The 19,698-nt window shown below is 43.1% G+C and overlaps 1 protein-coding gene across 6 annotated transcripts in view; it reads right to left on the bottom strand.

Moving 5' to 3' along the window:
* ITPR2 (inositol 1,4,5-trisphosphate receptor type 2) overlaps positions 1-19,698 on the bottom strand; it is a 313,187-nt gene that overhangs the window by 200,632 nt on the left and 92,857 nt on the right. For all 6 annotated transcript variants that reach the window (XM_081927580.1, XM_081927582.1, XM_081927583.1 and 3 more), the window contains 3 exons: positions 16,934-17,107; positions 6,642-6,731; positions 6,402-6,527 (listed from right to left, as the gene is read on the bottom strand). In XM_081927580.1, the coding sequence (XP_081783706.1) occupies positions 6,402-6,527; positions 6,642-6,731; positions 16,934-17,107 (390 nt within the window). The remainder of the gene's footprint in view (positions 1-6,401; positions 6,528-6,641; positions 6,732-16,933; positions 17,108-19,698) is intronic.

The following is a 19,698-nucleotide window of genomic DNA, read 5'->3' as shown; positions in this document are numbered from 1 at the left end:
CGCTGGTAACTCTCCAAAGGAGGCGATAAGCTCTCTTTCCTCCTGGGGTGTCAAAGAGTTACTGGCACACTCGTAGTGTTTAGTTGTAGGAGTGGGGGTACTATGAGACTGGCCCAGACATGGGGTGTACAGCTCAGCCCTCTTTTGTGGTTCAGGGCGGGAGGGTTGTACCATCTCCTTGGTTAATCCCTCTGATAGGAGGGGTCTAATTTTTGAATCCATGAAAACTCTCGTTGGAAAAATACCAAGATTATTCAAAAAAACTTTTTGCTTAATAATAAGAGAGGGGATTTTTGCAGAGTGGAAAGCCAGCATCATTCTCTGATATCTGTTCTGGAGGACTAAGGGAAGCACAGCACAAAGATCTATTTGTGATGCCTCGAGTTTTAGAAGCCATCTGAGGTGCTCTTTAGTCCCATGTAGCGTTGTCCAACTTAGGTCCCTTTCCCGGAAGGTTAAGGAAATCTTCCTTGGATGTAGAATCAGGGATTGGCGATTCAGTGCGGGGTTGGGATTGTATTTGCAGTTCTTCATACGATCAGTGTTTGGTGGAGCTTTCTGCCGGCGCAATGGAACATCTACTGCCCCATCTTGGGCTGTCTGTGCCGGCAGGTCATCCAGTTTTTGCTGAAGGCTATGCAGCTGAAGGGATAGGCCGTCAATTCTCTTAAATATACAGTTTAGAGTTCTAATTATTAGATGGAGTTGCTCGCATCCTGTGCAGTCCGATTCAGCTACCAACTCCTCCTTCGGATAGGGACCATCCCCATTTGTGTTACCATTAGCGTTTCCAATTTGTAACGTCTCAGGGGCCTCATCTTCTGATGTTGTTTGAAGTGCAGTTAGAGGATCGAAACGATTTTGAGTTGCTATTGAGTAGGTACATTCCTCGGGGCCTCTCCCTCCTTTAGATGAACCCTTTCTTAATTGCTTAGGCCTCGGAGAGGATAATGCCTCGTCAGAGTCTCTTGGACGTTTTCCATGACCCATAAATCAATTTTGCAGGAGAACTGTCGTGGGCACTGTGCTGGGGAGCTCCTTAAATCCTTTAGTCTTCCTCACAAGAATGCTACCACTTCCAGGAGAGTGGTGCCATAAAATTACTCACAGTAAGGCAGTCAGTTCAAGCCTCTTCCTTCCCCTCTTCCTTGTTCCTAGGGTTTTCGAGAAAGCTCGGTTCCAGCAGTCGGGCAAAATTCACTTCATAGTATGCAATAAACTAAAAGCTAAAGGAAAGAGCTGGTCGACAGGGCAGAGGATTTATGCCCAGGAGAACCTTTCACTTATCTCTCCCAGTTAGGGAGGCGGCGGCAGCCGTGGCAGCAAGTCTGGGCGTCGGAGCAACCCAGATAAAAAGAAAACAAAGATAAAACAAGTAGCGGGATACTAAAAGATACTAAAAGACAGCCAGCACAGCCAGCAGATCATTAAAACTCACGGATAAAAACAAGGGAGGATAAAAACCGCTTAAAACCACTTAAAACTTTGATAAGGGTAAGCGAAATTACCCGGAAACTACCTTCGCCGCCATGTTGGATCCACCCAGAGTCCCTGTAATGCCCCTATTGCCCAACTTCCAGAACATGCACTCAGAAAACTGGGTCTTACCAATAGGACGCCTGGTGCAAACTAATGACTTTCTAAAAATCACTGCAACCCCCCCCTCCCTGCCCACATGACCTGGGTTGCTGTGCGCAAGAGAAACCTGGTGGACAAGCAGCGGCAAGGACAGGCCCATCTGCTTCATCCAACCAAGTCTCTGTTACACATGCCAGGTCAAGTCCTCCATCCATGATCAAGTCATGGATGGCAGTGGTCTTATGAATCATTGACCTGGCATTGCACAGCAGCACCTTCAGGTCATGTGGGTATCCCTTGCTGATTCTAGTATCCATCCGGTCAGGACCAGACCCGGAGGCAGGAATAGTCCTCAGACAACGACTAAACCTGCCTCCTCTGTAATGACATGGTCTGGTCTTAGCGTAACTCCTCCTCCTACCCGTGATCACTGAGATCGGTTGTCCCAGTGCATCCCCCCCTGTGGAACATGCCCCAGCCATTTTGTGGGCTGGGGCCCACTCCCCGGCAGCCCTGACCTCTCCCCCTAAGAACAAAATAACAACTTATACAAACAAACAAAACCAATAAAACAATAAAATCAAAAAAATGTAAAAATTACAAAAACATCAAAATAAATAAAAAAATTCCCCAAACCCAACCAAACATCCATCCCACCCCCACCTGCCACATACAAAAAATCCAAAAGAAATTTTTTAAAAACACTCTGTGCCCCTGCTGCAGTAACACTGTCCACTGGTCTTGCTAGCTAGGGATGATGGGAGTTGTAGTCCAAAAACAGCTGGAGGCCCAAGGTTGGGAAACACTGTCCTAGTGAGGCCTGTCAGGCCCCGCCCTGGGCCAGGTGGTAAGTGCCAAGAGAAGGGCCCTCAGGCACTCACTCAGGGGAGTCCTCCTGGGCAGGTTTAAAAAGCTTTAAAAACTTTAAAAACTATAAATAAAAAATAAATCTAAAAAGCAAACAGTTAATACTTTTCCAGCAGAGATTCAGCAGGAATCCTAACTAACTTTCAGGTGGCCCTTAAAAACCTTTTTATGCTAAAACAGGCCCATTCGGTTGTTTAAATTTTCTTAAGACAGGCCAGTCATTTTGTGATTGCATTGTTTTGTGTATTAAATTGTTGTACACCACCTTGATATTTCATACAAGTTTTCAGTCTGTAATTATTTTTACAAAGAAATTTAAAATAAAGTAAGTTAATAGTGCCTAGAGACAGGTTTTGCATCCATAGCAGTGATCAGAGGAGGAATGACCACTAGGAGGAGGCGCAGAGAGAAGAAACACCCTGGTGCATCTGCAACAGCACAAATGGACGCCTTCATCTGCCCCACCTGTAACAAAGCATGTCTCTCCCATATTTATCTCGATAGCCACAGCAGGTGCTGCAACCTTCCAACAATTTGACTTCACCCCCAAAAGCGCACTCCTCCACTGTCTCCCAAGACAGGAGGATGGATGCCAACAAAGTCTGGGGTGTGGGGAAGGGGGACATGTCTGTCTGCTTCTACTAGGCTTCTTGTGGGACAAGACCAGGGACAAGACCAGGCCAACAGGGCCACTGCTAAGAAGTCTCTGCACAAGTTATTTGGTTTGCAGGGGGCAGGTTTATACTTTTGGTGAAACTTAAAACACAACTCCTACAAAATTAACTAATAAATGAGGCATTGATATGAGGGATCATTTCAGGCACTCTAGAATGAATATATCAATTATCATTAAAGTGGTAACACTTAACCAACTGAAACTGATTAAAATTATTTAACTGATTTATTAGAGTGATCCACAGGGGAGGAAATATTCCCAATAACATGGTGCCTACAGTGACATAACTATACATCATCACACAATGCGTGTGTGTGTTTTAAGGAGTGTGCTTTTTCTTTAAAACTATTGTTTTATTCATGTGTAAATTTGATGAATTGATTTTTGGTTCCTGATTTCTTTAGAATCAGATAACAGCCTAACTGATCTGTAGAAAGGACGTTATGATCAGAAATACAGACGATGTGTCAGGGAAGAGTTAGAAGTTTTCAGTTTATCAGAGGGAGAAAGCATTCCCCAAGGGGGGAGGGAGAGCAGTGAATCTAATAGAAGGGAGCAAGAGGAACAAGAGGGGGGGACCGGCTGTTCCCAGGAAAGGCAAGGGTTCAGTTCTAGCTCAGATTGGGAGGAGGGGAGATACAGGCCAGCTCTAGCCAGGAGGGTAGGAAAAAGAGCAGGAAAGCGAAGGGAAGGGCGCCTTCGCCATTTTGAGGGTGGCTGGTCACGGAGAAGCAGAGCTCAGAAGGGATCTGAAAGAAGTGACTCTGAGGAATGATATTTAAGAACCGTTTATAAGATTGTTTTGTTAATAATCAATAAAAAGTTATAAAAGAACACATCTCCAAATGACTAAGCAGCCAGGGAAATCTTTATTTTGCTCCTGCAAGTGTAGTCACACAGTTGCCTTAAAATGTCTCAGTTCTAGTTTAAATGCCCACAGCTGTATCCAGACTAAGATAACTCATCTTAGGTCCCAATGAAAACAATTACATTACAAGAGCCCGAATCTAGTACAAAAAGAGTTTTAGAATTAATTCAAGAGTTTGGTCAGGTAGCAGGATTTAAATTGAATAAATCAAAAACGAAAGTATTGGAGAAAAATTTAACAACATTTGAAAAAGAAAGGTTTCAGAATGAGACAGGGTTAACTGTGGTTAAGAAAGTGAAATATTTGGGGATAAATATGACATCAAAAAATGTGAATTTATTTAAAGATAACTATGAGAAATCTTGGATTGAAGTCAAAAAAGATTTAGAAATTTGGTCAAATATGAAGCTTTCCTTGTTGGGTTGAATTGCTGTTATAAAGATGAATGTGTTGCCTAGAATGTTGTTTTTGTTTCAAACATTGCAAATATTGGACAAGATGGATTGTTTCAAGAAGTGGCAGAAGGATATTTCTAAATTTGTCTGGCAGGGCAAGAAGCCGAGAATAAAATTTAAGATATTAACTGATATAAAAGAAAGGGGCGGATTTGCCCTGCCAGACTTTAAACTTTATTATGAAGCAGCAGCTTTCTGCTGGTTGAAAGATTGGCTACTTCTTGAGAACACTGACATTTTGGACCTAGAAGGATTCAACAATATTTTTGGGTGGCATGCATATTTATGGTACGACAAGGTAAAAGCTCATAAAGGTTTTAAAAATCATATTGTCAGGAAAGCATTATACAATGTCTGGACTAGATACAAAGATTTACTGGAAAGTAAAACTCCAAGGTGGTTGTCGCCAATGGAGGCAAAGGCCTCAAAAAAACTTAACATGGAGGCCAAATGGCCGAGATATGGATAAATTTTGGAAGAAGAAGGTGACAGATTGAAATTGCAAAGTTTTGAGAAATTAAAAGGGAAAGTGAGAGACTGGCTTCATTATTATCAAATAACGGAAGTTTTTAAAATGGACAGGAAAATTGGCTTCCAGGTGGAAAAATCGAAATTAGAGACTGAACTGTTAGAACCCAGTACTAAGAATTTGGCAAGAATGTATAGCTTGCTGTTGGAATGGAATACACAAGACGAAACGGTTAAATCTGCAATGATTAAGTGGGCACAGGACATTGGTCATAATATTTTGTTTGCTGACTGGGAAAGGTTATCGACCACCGGTATGAAATTCACGGCATGTAATGCCCTGAGAGAGAACATTATGAAAATGATTTATAGGTGGTACATGACCCCAGTCAAGCTTGCAAAAATTTACCATTTGCCCGATAATAAATGCTGGAAATGTAAAGAAACTGAAGGAACATTCTTTCACCTTTGGTGGACGTGCCCAAGGATTAAGGCTTTCTGGGAAATGATCTATAATGAATTGAAAAAGGTACTTAAGTACACTTTCCCTAAGAAACCAGAGGCCTTCCTCCTGGGCATAGTTGGCCAATTGGTGTTAAAGAAGGATAGAACATTTTTTATGTATGCTACAACAGCAGCAAGAATACTCATCGCAAAGTACTGGAAGACGCAAGACCTACCCACCGTGGAAGAATGGCAGATGAAGGTGATAGACTATATGGGACTGGCAGAGATGACGAGCAGAATCCGAAACCAGGGAAGAGAAACGGCGTAAGAAGATTGGAGAAAATTTAAGGACTATTTAAAGAAATACTGTAAAATTAAGGAATGTTAGAACGACGCTGGATTATAAAATAAGAGGTTAATAGCGGTATGGGATAATTTAAAGAAAATAAATAATATTGAAATTAAGGTAAAAGTAAGGGAAGGATTTGCTGATAATTTTATCAGAAATTAGAATACAGAAAGGGAAGGTATGAGGAAGTCGGGAAAGTAAGCTACAAGAAAGTGTAAATTGAATTTATACGTGTTTATTGTTTATATCTTTTATAATGTCTTTTTTCTTTTTTGTTTGTTATTGTGCTTGGTTGATGTGTCAAAAATCTGTGGAAACTTCAATAAAAAATTATTTTTTTAAAAAAAAGAAAACAATGGGGAATGCTAGTCATGACTTAGGCAGCTGTGGGAAGGTCTCAGCAACAACTTCATGGGGGCAAGACCTACGAGAGATGAGTTGCTTTCTCTGACACTCCACCAAGTCTGTGCAGATTGTCTTTTTGCTAATAGTTAACTTCAACTTGATGGTGTGTTTTACTGCTGGCTCGCCCTGTCTCCTGCTGTACAAAGGTGACTGTCACATTCGTTGCTCCACCCCAACTACCTCTGGCCCTGCCCCTCCATTGGCATGTGGTCCCCAGAAGATTGCCTATGAGCTATTGTGGCCCTTGGGTTAAAAAAGGCTCTTCAACTTGGCATAAACATTAATTACCTTCTCATAGGGTATCTGCAGAAGATCCAACACCACACTGTGAGCGCCCATATTTTTAAGCAAGCGCTGCTGCTGATGACGACATTTTTTATTCTGGATGCACAGTTTGCTTAAGCGGATCAGAATCTGGTGATAAAAGATAACATGTACTGTACATAAATACAAAGCCAGGGGAAATATGTGTTGCTACCATAGTGAGTTGCTACCTAATTGATATTTTGAAGCATTTTATCAACATACCTCCATAACAATATTGTAGTTGTTGCTCTTGTTACTGTCAATCTGAGGTTTCTTACTCCCATCCTGGACTGGACTTAAAATATTTGACTCCTATAATTAAAAAGATAGGGAGGGAGGGAAAAATTTAACTCCAAAATCTTGAAGTGCAGTACCAACATGCATGGAAACCATGTAAAACAATCTTCCACTAACAGTGGGCAAATATTAACCCAAGGTGAGCTAGAGAATTAAAGTACAGAATTCAGAAGTAAATCCCACTGAGTTCAACAGAGCTTAGTACCAAGATAAATAGGCACAGGATCACAGCCTAAAATGCTAAGGTGTCCAGCACAAAGAAGGTATGATAACTGTATGAAAATTGATATTGATAATATACACACTATAAAATGTCTCTTCAATTTTTGTTATTTCTTGTTAGTATTTGGATTAGTTTTAGAATTTGTGTTATTATTTGCAGAGTGTTCATAGCAACTAAGCATTGCATATAACTCAAAATATACATGCCCTGCCCTCAGGTTTACATATATGAGACTAGAGACCCAATGAAAGACAGGTGGAGGGAAAAGGTCAGAAGAAGGAAATCCCTCTGGGGATGTCAGAGCAGGGAAGAGGTGAATTTCTAACATGCACTGAATCAAACTTCCCCTTTTTGCTAGGAAAGAGGAGGTACAGCTTTTCAGTAGCCTTTGATCTTTATACAGTGATACCTCGGGTTACATACACTTCAGGTTACAGACACTTCAGGTTACAGACTCCGCTAACCCAGAAATAGTACCTTGGGTTAAGAACTTTGCTTCAGGATGAGAACGGAAATCATGCAGCGGCAGCACAGTGGCAGCAGGAGGCCCCATTAGCTAAAGTGGTGCTTCAGGTTAAGAACAGTTTCAGGTTAAGAACAGACCTCCAGAACGAATTAAGTTCTTAACCCAAGGTACCACTGTATTGTCTGAAATCTGGCATTTCTCCCTGAAATCCCATACAGTTACAGTAGCCATTATACAGTATTTAGCACAAAGTATCTCTCCCTCTAATAGGAAAGTCAGGTGATAAGTGTCAATAATATTGGAACCTAACACGCATGTAAGAAGGAACCCAAGGTTTGCGGAAGGAAGGAAAGAAGGAAGGCTAAGAAAATAATCATTCTAGTCAGTTGGAGCAGAAATACAGAAAAAGACATTGGTGCACATAGAATCATAGAATCATAGAGTTGGAAGAGACCAAAAGGGCCATCGAGTCCAACCCCCTGCCAAGCAGGAAACACCATCAGAGCACTCCTGACATATGGTTGTCAAGCCTCTGCTTAAAGACCTCCAAAGAAGGAGAGTCCACCACACTCCTTGGCAGCAAATTCCACTGTCGAACAGCTCTTACTGTCAGGAAGTTCTTCCTAATGTTTAGGTGGAATCTTCTTTCTTGTAGTTTGGATCCATTGCTCCGTGTCCGCTTCTCTGGAGCAGCAGAAAACAACCTTTCTCCCTCCTCTATGTGACATCCTTTTATATATTTGAACATGGCTATCATATCACCCCTTAACCTCCTCTTCTCCAGGCTAAACATGCCCAGCTCCCTTAGCCATTCCTCATAAGGCATCGTTTCCAGGCCTTTGACCATTTTGGTTGCCCTCCTCTGGACACGTTCCAGTTTGTCAGTGTCCTTCTTGAACTGTGGTGCCCAGAACTGGACACAGTACTCCAGGTGAGGTCTGACCAGAGCAGAATACATTGGCACTATTACTTCCCTTGATCTAGATGCTATACTCCTATTGATGCAGCCCAGAATTGCATGGGCTTTTTTAGCTGCCGCGTCACACTGTTGGCTCATGTCAAGTTTGTGGTCAACCAAGACTCCTAGATCCTTTTCACATGTACTGCTCTCAAGCCAGGTGTCACCCATCTTGTATTTGTGCCTCTCATTTTTTTTGCCCAAGTGCAATACTTTACATTTCTCCCTGTTAAAATTCATCTTGTTTGTTTTGGCCCAGTTCTCTAATTCAGTGTTCCCTAACCTTGGGCCTCCAGCTGTTTTTGGACTACAACTCCCATCATCCCTCGCTAGCAAGACCAGTGGTCAAGGATGATGGGAATTGTAGTCCAAAAACAGCTTGAGGCCCAAGGTTAGGGAACACTGCTCTAATTTGCCAAGGTCATTTTGAAGTGTGATCCTGTCCTCTGGGGTGTTAGCCACCCCTCCCAGTTTGGTGTCATCTGCAAATTTGATCAGGACGCCCTTGAGTCCATCATCCAAGTCGTTGATAATGATGTTGAATAAGACCGGGCCCAAGACAGAACCCTGTGGCACCCCACTAGTCACTCTTCTCCAGGATGAAGAGGAACCATTGATGAGCACCCTTTGGGTTCGGTCAGTCAGCCAGTTACAAATCCACTGAGTGGTAGCATAGTCAAGACCGCATTTTACCAGCTTCTTTACAAGAATATCATGGGGCACCTTGTCAAATGCCTTGCTGAAATCAAGGTAGGCTACATCCACTGCGTTCCCTTCATCTACCAGGCTTGTAATTCTGTCAAAAGACGAGATCAGGTTAGTCTGACATGACTTATTTTTCAGAAATCCATGCTGACTATTGGTGATCACAGCATTCCTTTCTAGGTGCTCACAGACTGTTTGCTTAATGATCTGCTCCAGAATCTTCCCTGGTATTGATGTCAGACTGACTGGGCGGTAATTATTTGGGTCCTCTCTTTTCCCCTTTTTGAAAATAGGGACAACATTTGCCCTCCTCCAGTCTGCCGGGACTTCGCCTGTTCTCCAGGAATTCTCAAAGATGACTGCCAGTGGTGCTGAGATCACATCTGCCAGTTCTTTTAATACTCTTGGATGCAGTTCATCTGGCCCTGGAGACTTGAATACATCTAAACTAGCCAAGTATTCTTGTACTATCTCCTTAGTTATTCTGTGCTGTGTTTCCTCTGCTGAATCATTTGCTCCAAATTCTTCAGGTCGGGCATTGTTTTCTTTATCGGAGAAGACTGAGGCAAAGAAGGCATTGAGGAGTTCAGCCCTTTCTGTGTCCCCTGTTTGCATTTCACCATCTTCTCCTCTGAGTGACCCCACTGTTTCTTTGAATCATAGAATCATAGAGTTGGAAGAGACCACAAGGGCCATCGAGTCCAACCCCCTGCCAAACAGGAAACACCATCAGAGCACTCCTCTGCTTAAAGACCTCCAAAGAAGGAGAGTCCACCACACTCCTTGGCAGCAAATTCCACTGTCGAACAGCTCTTACTGTCAGGAAGTTCTTCCTAATGTTTAGGTGGAATCTTCTTTCTAGTAGTTTGGATCCATTGCTCCGTGTCCGCTTCTCTGGAGCAGCAGAAACCAACCTTTCTCCCTCCTCTATGTGACATCCTTTTATATATTTGAACATGGCTATCATATCACCCCTTAACCTCCTCTTCTCTTCTTCTCTTCTTCCTTTTGCTACGAACATACCCATAAAAGCCTTTTTTGTTGCTTTTAACCTCTCTAGCAAGCCTGAGTTCATTCTGTGCTTTAGCTTTTTTGACTTTGTGTCTGCACGTGCTGGCTATTTGTTTGAATTCCTCTTTGGTGGTTTCCCCCCTTTTCCATTTTTTGTACACATCCTTTTTTAATCTTAACTCAGTTAAAAGTTTTTTAGATAGCCTCCTGGCTTCTTTACGCACCTTCCATGTTTCCGTCTCATTGGTATTGCCTGAAGTTGTGCTTTTACTATCTCCCTCTTAACAAACTCCCAGCCATCATGAACTCCCTTTCCTTTTAGTATTACTGTACATGGGATCTCACCCAGCACTTCCCTAAGTTTTATGAAGTCGGCTTTCTTAAAGTCAATAAATTGAGTCCTAGTATGCTTGGCTGCTCCTTTCCGCTGTATAGTAAACTTCAGAAGAGCATGATCACTCGTGCCTAATGATCCTTCCACTTCTACCCCATTAACCAGGTCATCAACATTGGTTAGGACCAGATCTAAAATGGCTGTTCCTCTTGTTGCTTCTCCCACTTTCTGGACAATGAAGTTGTCTGCAAGGCCAGTGAGGAATCTGTTTGACCTTATGCTCTTGGCTGAGTTTGACATCCAACAAATATCCGGGTAATTGAAGTCCCCCATTACTACTATCTCCCTTCCTTTTGCATGCTTGGCCATCTGTTCCAGGAAGGCATCATCTATGTCCTCTGTTTGGCTTGGGGATCTACCATAAACTCCCACAATGAGGTCACTGTTATTCTTCTCTCCCTTAATTTTGACCCAAATGCTCTCACTTTGGCTTTGAGGTTCTAAATTTTGGATCTCTTCACAGGTATACACATCCCTGACATATAACGCCACTCCTCCTCCTTTCTTGTCTGCTCTGTTTCTCTAAAATAGATTGTATCCCTCCATTATTACATTCCAATCGTGGGACTTATCCCACCAGGTTTCAGTGATGCCTATTATGTCATATTTAGTTGGCTGTACCAAGAGCTCAAGCTCATCTTTTTTATTTCCCATGCTTTGCGCATTAGTGTACAGACATTGAAGTCCATTAATCATTCCCCCGTGTCTCTTATTTAAGGATTTTTTCCTCCCACCACTAGGTCTGTGTGCTGTTTGCTCCATTTGGTCTATGACATTTGGATGATCATCTTCATCAACTGATAGACTCCTACCTTCAGGAGCACTGTCTCCCTCCCCCACATTAGTCAGTTTAAAGCCCTCCTGATGAGTTTTATGAGGTTTTTGGCAAAAATATTCCTCCCAACCGTTGTGAAGTGCAGCCCATCACTTGCCAGAATTCCATCTTCAAGAAACTGCAGTCCGTGATCTAAGAATCCAAACCGTTCCTGTTTACACCATTTGCGAAGCCAGCTGTTCACTTCCACTATTTTTCCCTCTCTCCCTGGGCCACATTGTTCAACTGGGAGGACAGATGAGATGACAATTTGTGCATTTAATTGCTTCAATTTCCTGCCCAGAGCCTCGTAGTCTCTTTTGATCTTCTGGAGGTTATTGCTTGCAGTGTCATTGGTTCCCACATGAACCAAGAGGAAGGGGTATTTGTCAGTGGGTTTTATGATTCCTTGCAGTCGTTCAGTTACATCTTGTATCTTAGCCCCGGGGAGACAGCACACTTCCCGAGACATCTTGTCAGGCCCACAGATCACTCCTTCTGTTCCCCTCAGTAGGGAATCCCCTATCACCACTACACGCCTCCTCTTAGGTCTGGTCGGGGTTCTTCCGTGAGCTGTCCATTCCAAGGTCGCCTGCACATTCCCTGAGGATTGACTTTGCTGCTCGTCTTCATATACCTGATCTACTGTAATGAGGGAGAGATCCTCAAATGGAGTCTGCTCTTCGTCTTCCATACTAGGGGAGAGGACCTCAAAGCGATTGTGTATTTCTAAACAATCAGAGCGAACCCTGGGCCTCCTACGTCTTTGAGTCACGTTTCTCCATATATCTGGCTCCTGTGTTGGTGAACTAGCCTCCTTCTCAGGGGAGTCCCCTGTCTTCTCCTTGGTGGAGACGGTGTCCTCTGTTGCTTCCAAGAAGAGCTCCAGCTCTCTAATTCTTTGGAGCATAGCTACACGTTCCTCCATGGAATGTGGAACATGGAAGACAGTGGTGCACAAAGGGTACCAAAGGGTATTCCAGAGATGCAGTTATAGAAAGATAATCACACCATCAACAGAGTTGTGACATTCAGCTGCATATCTTCGAGCCTTATGTCATGTGATAGACACTCCCTCATCATATCCTTCTAGGGAAGGGACCAGAAACTATTTGCATTCTGCTGGGAATATTTACATCCATACCAACTGAAAACAGTTGCTTATTCTCTTTGTAAAAGAAACATACTGCCCCCAAACTTGGCATGCTAGCTCTATACAGCATTCTCTTGCAGAGAGATTGAGTTGTTCCTTCTCTCCTTCAGCCCAGCATAACAGCATGCTCTGTTTCACAAAGGTCAGCGCTGTAGAGGTTACTCACCTCAAGGGTTGCCATGAAAATCTGGACACAAAAGTGTGAATCCATCCACAAAAGTTGTTGAGCTTTTTTAAACAACTACCTGACATTCAGAAGACATCTTAAGGCAGCCCTGTTCAGGGAAGTTTTTAACGTGTGATATTTTACTGTATTTTTTGGTTTTTATGGAAGCCGCCCAGAGTGGCTGGGGAGGCCCAGCCAGATGGGCGGGGTATAAATAATAAATTATTATTATTATTATTATTAATCTGCACTCCCAACATGGCCTGCCGTACGTCCAGATTTCCTCAGACATTTTAGCAACTGCCACTCATACGCTCCTTAAGGGGGCTGAATACCGGCTGTGTCTGGGAAATTCTAGGCATATGACAACCCAACTCACCTCTTCCTTCTAGTTTTAAAGTGTTGGGTTTATGGGTAGCTACCCTGTGTCTGCCCTGGGTAGCTTAGGGCACAATAGGTGTTAGGTGCCAGGCGTGTTTTGTGTCTGGCACGGGTCCAATCGTGACCACATGGAGATCTCTGGATGCCAGGTTGGCAACCAACATCTCCATCTTGCCCCTACAGAAGAGATTGTTTATTGCATTTATTTCCCGCCTTTTTCTCCAACGAGTACATGGCTGACCCCCCCCCTCAGTTAATCCCTAAAAAGACCCTGTGAGGTAGGTTAAGAGGCTGTGGCTCACCTCAAGGTCACCCCATGAGATTTATGACTGAGTAAGTCACTTTGGACTCGCAGCTGTCCATGGAGGCGCAGGTCAATCTGGTATGCAAGTTGAGACCCTCCCTGCCCACAGACTGTCTTACCAGAGTGGTCCATGCTCTGGTTATCTCCCACTTGGACTACTGCAATGTGCTCTACCTTTGAAGGTGACCCAGAAACTACAATTAATCCAGAATGCGGCAGCTAGACTGGTGACTGGGAGTGGCCACCGAGACCACATAACACCAGTCCTGAAAGACCTAGTTTGGCTCCCAGTATGTTTCTGAGCACAATTCAAAGTGTTGGTGCTGACCTTTAAAGCCCTAAACCGCTTCGGCCCAGTATACCCGAAGGAGCATCTCCACCCCCTTTCTTCAGCCTGGACACTGAGGACAATGAACTCTGTATTTCAGCTGTTATCTAACAAGAGTTGTAAATATAAAAACAGTCACCCTACAACATCTAGCAATTCTCAGAAGGGAAGTTAAAGTAACAATATGAATAAACCATTAACACGAAGTCATAAGAAACTATTTGCATGTTAAGAAAGGGAATAGTGGAAACATTCATGCCCAGTATACCTGAAGGAGGATCTCCACCCCCATCGTTCAGCCCAGACACTGAGGTCCTCCTCCAAGGACCTCTTCTGCTGGTTCCCTCCCTGCAAGAAGTGAGGTTACAGGTAACCAGGCAGAGGACCTTGGTAGTGGTGCCCGCCCTGTGGAACACTGTCCTATCAGATGCCAAGGAAATAAACAACATCTGAAGGCAGCCCTGTTTAGGGAAGTTTTTAATGTTTGATATTTTATTGTGCTTTTTAATACCCAGCCAGATGGGGGGGGGGTATAAATTATAAATTGTTAATTACTACTACCACGCAGTACCAGCACCTCTCTTTTTTTTGTTAAAAAGTGTGGCACCAAAACAACTTCATGCTGAGTACCAGTACCTGTATCTTTAGAAAAAGACATTGCCAGCAGTGTTGTTTTTCTAGAAAAAGAGGTGACAGAACCCACCACAAACACCTCCCTCATTCTCTTAGAATGGCAATGGTGTGTTGGGTTGAGTGAGTGAGAGTGTATTCTTTCATTTCCAGAAATAGAAAGAAGATTTAAGAAGCAGCGAAGTGCTGGAATGTTTTCTACAGATGGACACATTCTATGGGAATCATTTTCTGAACACGCACAGTTCCTACAGGAGACAGAGAGCTGTTGTTCAGTTCTGTATTATCTCCCTAGCCTGCAAGATGTAGGAAGGAAGTTTTGCAGTTGTAAGTGTCAGGGAACTGCCATCGGCTCAGGGGTGAGAGGGGAAAAGCCGGGTGGATTACAGAGAGCCCCCAAAGTTCGTGGGAAGCAGCACCTCCTCAGCCCTTGCATGTTCCCTCGGCCCTAAAGGTGTTCAAGGCAAAAGTGGTTGCCGTGCTTGCCTATGCTGCCCCGCTTTGGGCCGTGATGACAGATCTTGCTCCTCTTGAGACACTGCAAAATCAATTCCTGTGTCGGCTCCTAAAGCTCCCCCTGTGCGTAAGCAACGCAGCCATGCGACTAGAACTGAAGATCGCATCCTTAGAAACTTGTTTGTGGAAGCAAGTCTTCAATTATTGGTTATCATTGTGGCATAGATTACCAAACCACTACCTTGTCCAATGCTTATGGCGAGATGAATTCTCTAGCCTTTGGACTAGTAGAATTCATGCCAAACTCCTGAGTTACGGAATCTCTCCTTTAGATTCCCTAAAACTAGACCTAATTACTGCCCAAAGACTGATCCGCCAAAGACTGGATGACATCGATCTACAGCGAAACTATATGCTGGGGGGAGGTGTTTGTTCGCCCCAGAACATTGGTATCACTTTAACTTACTGCGTTCCATCATACCTCTCCTCCCTTTCGACTGTTGCCCATAGACTGGCCTTCACCAAAGCGAGGTTCAACGTTTTTCCCTCCAACGTCCTGAGACATAGATTCTCAAAGGGCCAAGCCCCCGCCACGTGCGAATGTGATAAGGAGACGCCGGAGTCGCTCCAGCACATCATGTTCACTTGCCCCCTGTTCAATGTGCCACGGGCAAATTTGTTGGGATCAATCATACAGCACCTCCTCAGCGGAGAGGAACTTCAGGGCTGAGAGGAGGCGAAGCGGTGCCAGGACACCTTGCCTGAGCAAAGCGGGGAGGAGAGAGGTCCTCCCTTACCCACGTCCTCCCTGCACAGTAAGCTTCCGCGCCGAGAGGGAAAGCGCAGATTGGGTGTCAATAAACTACTCTGTTGGGGAATGTTTAAGGACCGCCCACTCACAGATTCTGCCAGTGAATGAGTGAGCCACGGAATAGTGGCGCTCTGCATGGTGAAGGGTTTTTGGCACCAATAACAAAGCTTTACAGCCGACCAGGGAGGCATTTCCCTGATTGCTCTTGAGTAACCCGCTGATATCCTTACAGGAAGCAAAGCTAGGACTTCAAGCATAGCAGCTGTAGTAGATGCTTGAAAATAGGAACAGTAAGGCATTTTAATGCCTGCCAAATAAACTAATTACTTGACTGATCTTTACTGCTTTCATGAGTGTTTTATTGCTTTCTGTGGGAAACTTGATCTCTGATATGTTTTGAAGCAGCTGCACAATGCTGATTACTCGGCTGATTTTAGGGAGCTGGCACACGAAGCAAAAGTGTGCTTTTATGATCTGAAGATCATAAATTCCTCACATGGCACCCAACCGAGAGGTGCCGAAACTAAGTTCTAGCCAGTTCTGGCTGTAAAAAGCCCTGCCCTCCAGCTGCTGCTACACTACAGCTTCCATCCTCTCTGTTGGCCATGCTGAGTGTTTGTGGCTAATGGGAGTTGGAGTCAATAGCCTCCCCTAACAATTGATAGGACCTGGGTGTGGTGAAGAGAAGTTCCAGCACTACTGGATGTTAACATCTTGTGCCACCTGGATCTGGTCTCAGTAATACAGGTGCAGGGGCTTCTATTCTTCTATTCTCATGAGGCCAATGAAGGCCCAGCAAGTCAGCAAGAGTGCTTGGGAGAGACGTTAATGCTCACTGTTCCCTCAGCAATGTTTAATCAGCCAAAGGCCTGGAAGAAGAGGAATGTTTTCACCTGATGCTGATCACAGGGTCTGGGTCAGTTCATATGGGGAAAGGTGGTCCTTGAAGTATTGCAGGCCTAAGGCTTTATATGTCAAAACCAGCACTTTGAATTGTGCCAAGAAACTAACTGGCAGCCAGTGCAGTCAGGCCAGGATCGCCCAAACTGTCTTGCCCAAACTGTCTTGCCCTGGCAAGTAACCTGGCTGCAGCAGCTGAAGCTTCTGCACCATGTGGGGCAAGCAGCCCCACATAGAACACATGGTGTAATCCAACCTAGAGGTTATCAGAGCAAAGACAACAGAAGTTAGGCTATCCCTGTGGTGGTGCAGATGGGCTGAAGCAGCTTCTTACCAGTGAAGTCTACAGAATGCAAACATAAAACAAAACTCTGGTGAAATGTGTTTTAGGAACATTTTAACTGTTGCCCAGTTTTACTGTGTAAACCAGCTTGAGAACCTTTTATTGAATGGTGGCATATAAATATTCTAAATAAATAAAAGTGAAATGTGTAGGGATCAAAACAAGAACACCCACCTCAATGGGCTCATCGCTTCCTTTTGCCTGACTTTCGCCCAGCTCTCCGCTTTCATAACTGCTGTTCTTTTCAACCCAAAGTTCAGATTTTTCTACAGTAAGCCTTAGCTGGTCAAGATCAGCTTTAATTTGCTTGTAGTTATCCACATCTTGATTAGACACCAGCAACTGAACCTGTAAATCCCAAAATTTCACAAAAGTTTCACTACGTTTTTTTTAAAAAAGATGTCATCAGAGCTGCATTTTGTACTATAGTTGCAATCAACTCCTTGATTTGACTTTTTATAAGGCCCATTGATTTTTTTTTACCCTTCAACAGATCACATTAGCAAGCCAAAGAATATTTTTATACATAAAAGCAAGAGAAATCATATGGTTCACCCATTGATACACATCACTTATTTCTGCATCAACTGATTACTCAACAATTGACAACTTGCAGCTAAATGTATGAACTAATTCAATGGAGAATCACTCTTTTGGTGAAGATATGAAAGTTCCTTCTCATCTCATTTGATGTACGATGCCTCACTTACGCATGCAAATTGCCACTTAATGCTTTAGTTGCCTGGTGATTAACATGTATGAACAAACCAGTTCAAAAATAAAGATACTGAATGTGGACTTTACATCATTGGAACACCAAGGTAATATATCATTTTAACTGATGAAAGAAAATGTGGCAATCACTGAAATTATGAACTCCAAATCTGAACAGTGATAAGAAAAATGATAAACTTGAAACAGAATTGGGAAGTTACGGTAATATGAAAACATTTGAAAAGAGACATTTCAGGCATCTAGTAAGAAATTAACAAAATGTAAGTTATTTAAGGGGGAAAACACATTAATGTGTGTGAATTCTTTGGATGCGCCTCTGCAAAATTAATCAAATTAGAAAAAATGGTAACCTCTGATACGGAAGGGGGGGCATGTCTTCTTCACCTTCTTCTTCGCTGCAATATATCAATTTATTTCCAATTGTCAATGTCAAAAGGGACTAAAATCTATAAAATTCATAGAAAATCAACGTGCCAATTTGCTCAATTTCTCTAGGACTCCATCACACCTCCCCTGTCCTCCAAAATCCCTCAAGCAAGGTGTTAAGACCCTAATCCTGTCAAATCGCTCTGATCAGCCTTTCCTCCAGGCAATATCAGGTGGCAGACTATGCATATTTGGGACCATTGTCTTCTCATCCCCCGTACTCAGGAAGTGTTTTCTGTGCATATCTCCAGCTCTGCATATTCCCCCTCCCTCCTCCATATGTTAATCCTGTGTAACCCTACCTCTCCTTAATGTATTCATGATGTAATCTGTGTAACCCAACCTTTCCTTAATGTATTCGTGATGTAACTGGGATGTATTTTTGCACTGTATTCTGGGACATGGAGGGAGTTTCAAAAGTTCATGTCACCCCTTTCTCGCTGTTCAATCTCGCCTTGAACCTGTTGCGCAATAAACTTGGATCTTCTGCAGTTTGCTCCTGTCTACGGCTGAGCTCATTTTCCTCCACAGGGACCCACGGACTTAGTCCGATGAGCTGGGTGGCAGAGCAGCCTCGCACCCAGATTTTAGCTGTAACACCTCCTTTTTCTTTTTAATATGGGGGAAATTGTCATTTTCTCCTAATTCAACTAATTTTGCAAGAAGGCATACAGATCCCTTTTTGAACATCAGGGATTATTTCCTTCATAATGCAATAATATGGGGGGGGGTTCCTAAAATGACTTACAATTTGTTCATTTTCTGACAAGATGTCTAGAACATCTTTCTTTAAAAGGTTTTCATTATGATTTCTCAATTTATCAACATCTGTAAAATTGGTTACAAGGCTACATGCTTGCAAAGATTATTAATGAAGACATTGAATGAAACTGAAGTTGTCAGTTTCCCCTACATTAACTCTATAAACACTGTCACAAGGCTCGTATAAAGCAGTACAAAAAGATAACACCTAACATCAGCAAATATTCCTCTACTGCAGAGGACTCTTGCTATTTAAGGATTTGCATGTTTTTCTATATAAACATGCAAACGAACAGAAATCTCAGCTAGCTACACCTTTGCAGGTTGGTGCCCATTTCTTCCCAACAATGCAGATTCAGAATTCTGTTACATAATTTATGGATGACTTCATTATTTTGGTTTTTAAGAAAAATTCTGCACCAGGGTAAGTTAAATACTATGACACTGGGAAAAGACTATAACTTAGTGGTAGAGCATCTGACATGCATGCAGAACATCCCAAGTTCAACCCTTACTGTATCCAGGCAGGGCTGGGAATGTTCCCTGTCTGAAATCCAGGAGAACCCCACCGGCTCAGAATAGGCAATACCAAGCCAGCTGAACCAATGGGCTGACTCAGTGAAAGCAGCCTCCTATATTCCTATCACATCAGATGCCATGTCTTCAATTGGCCTAAATTATGCAGATAAACAACGCTTGTATTGTTGCTCTTATTTTGCAGAATCTATTCTGCAGTTTTTTTGCTATAAAAAACCAATTCTCTTTTTTGCTAAATTTGGATGGAGAAAGAACCTATACAAGGTAATGAAGCCTCTTACTACTGTTTGAAATTGTTATGTGAAATTTCCTCAAGCTTTGTCCCACATTTTAAAGAACAATCTTTGCAAACAGAAAGGCAAGAAAGTTGCTTTAAAAAACAATCTGAGTTTTTTTAGGTAGGTGAACACTGCAGGTCATTCATTATTTTTCTGATGCTTTTCTGCATTTACATAGCATCCTGGCACACACAGCCTTGG

Source organism: Podarcis melisellensis (assembly GCF_964234715.1).
Source record: "Podarcis melisellensis genome assembly, chromosome: 10".
Taxonomy (NCBI): domain Eukaryota; kingdom Metazoa; phylum Chordata; class Lepidosauria; order Squamata; family Lacertidae; genus Podarcis; species Podarcis melisellensis.
This window is presented reverse-complemented; position numbering and strand designations above follow the sequence as displayed.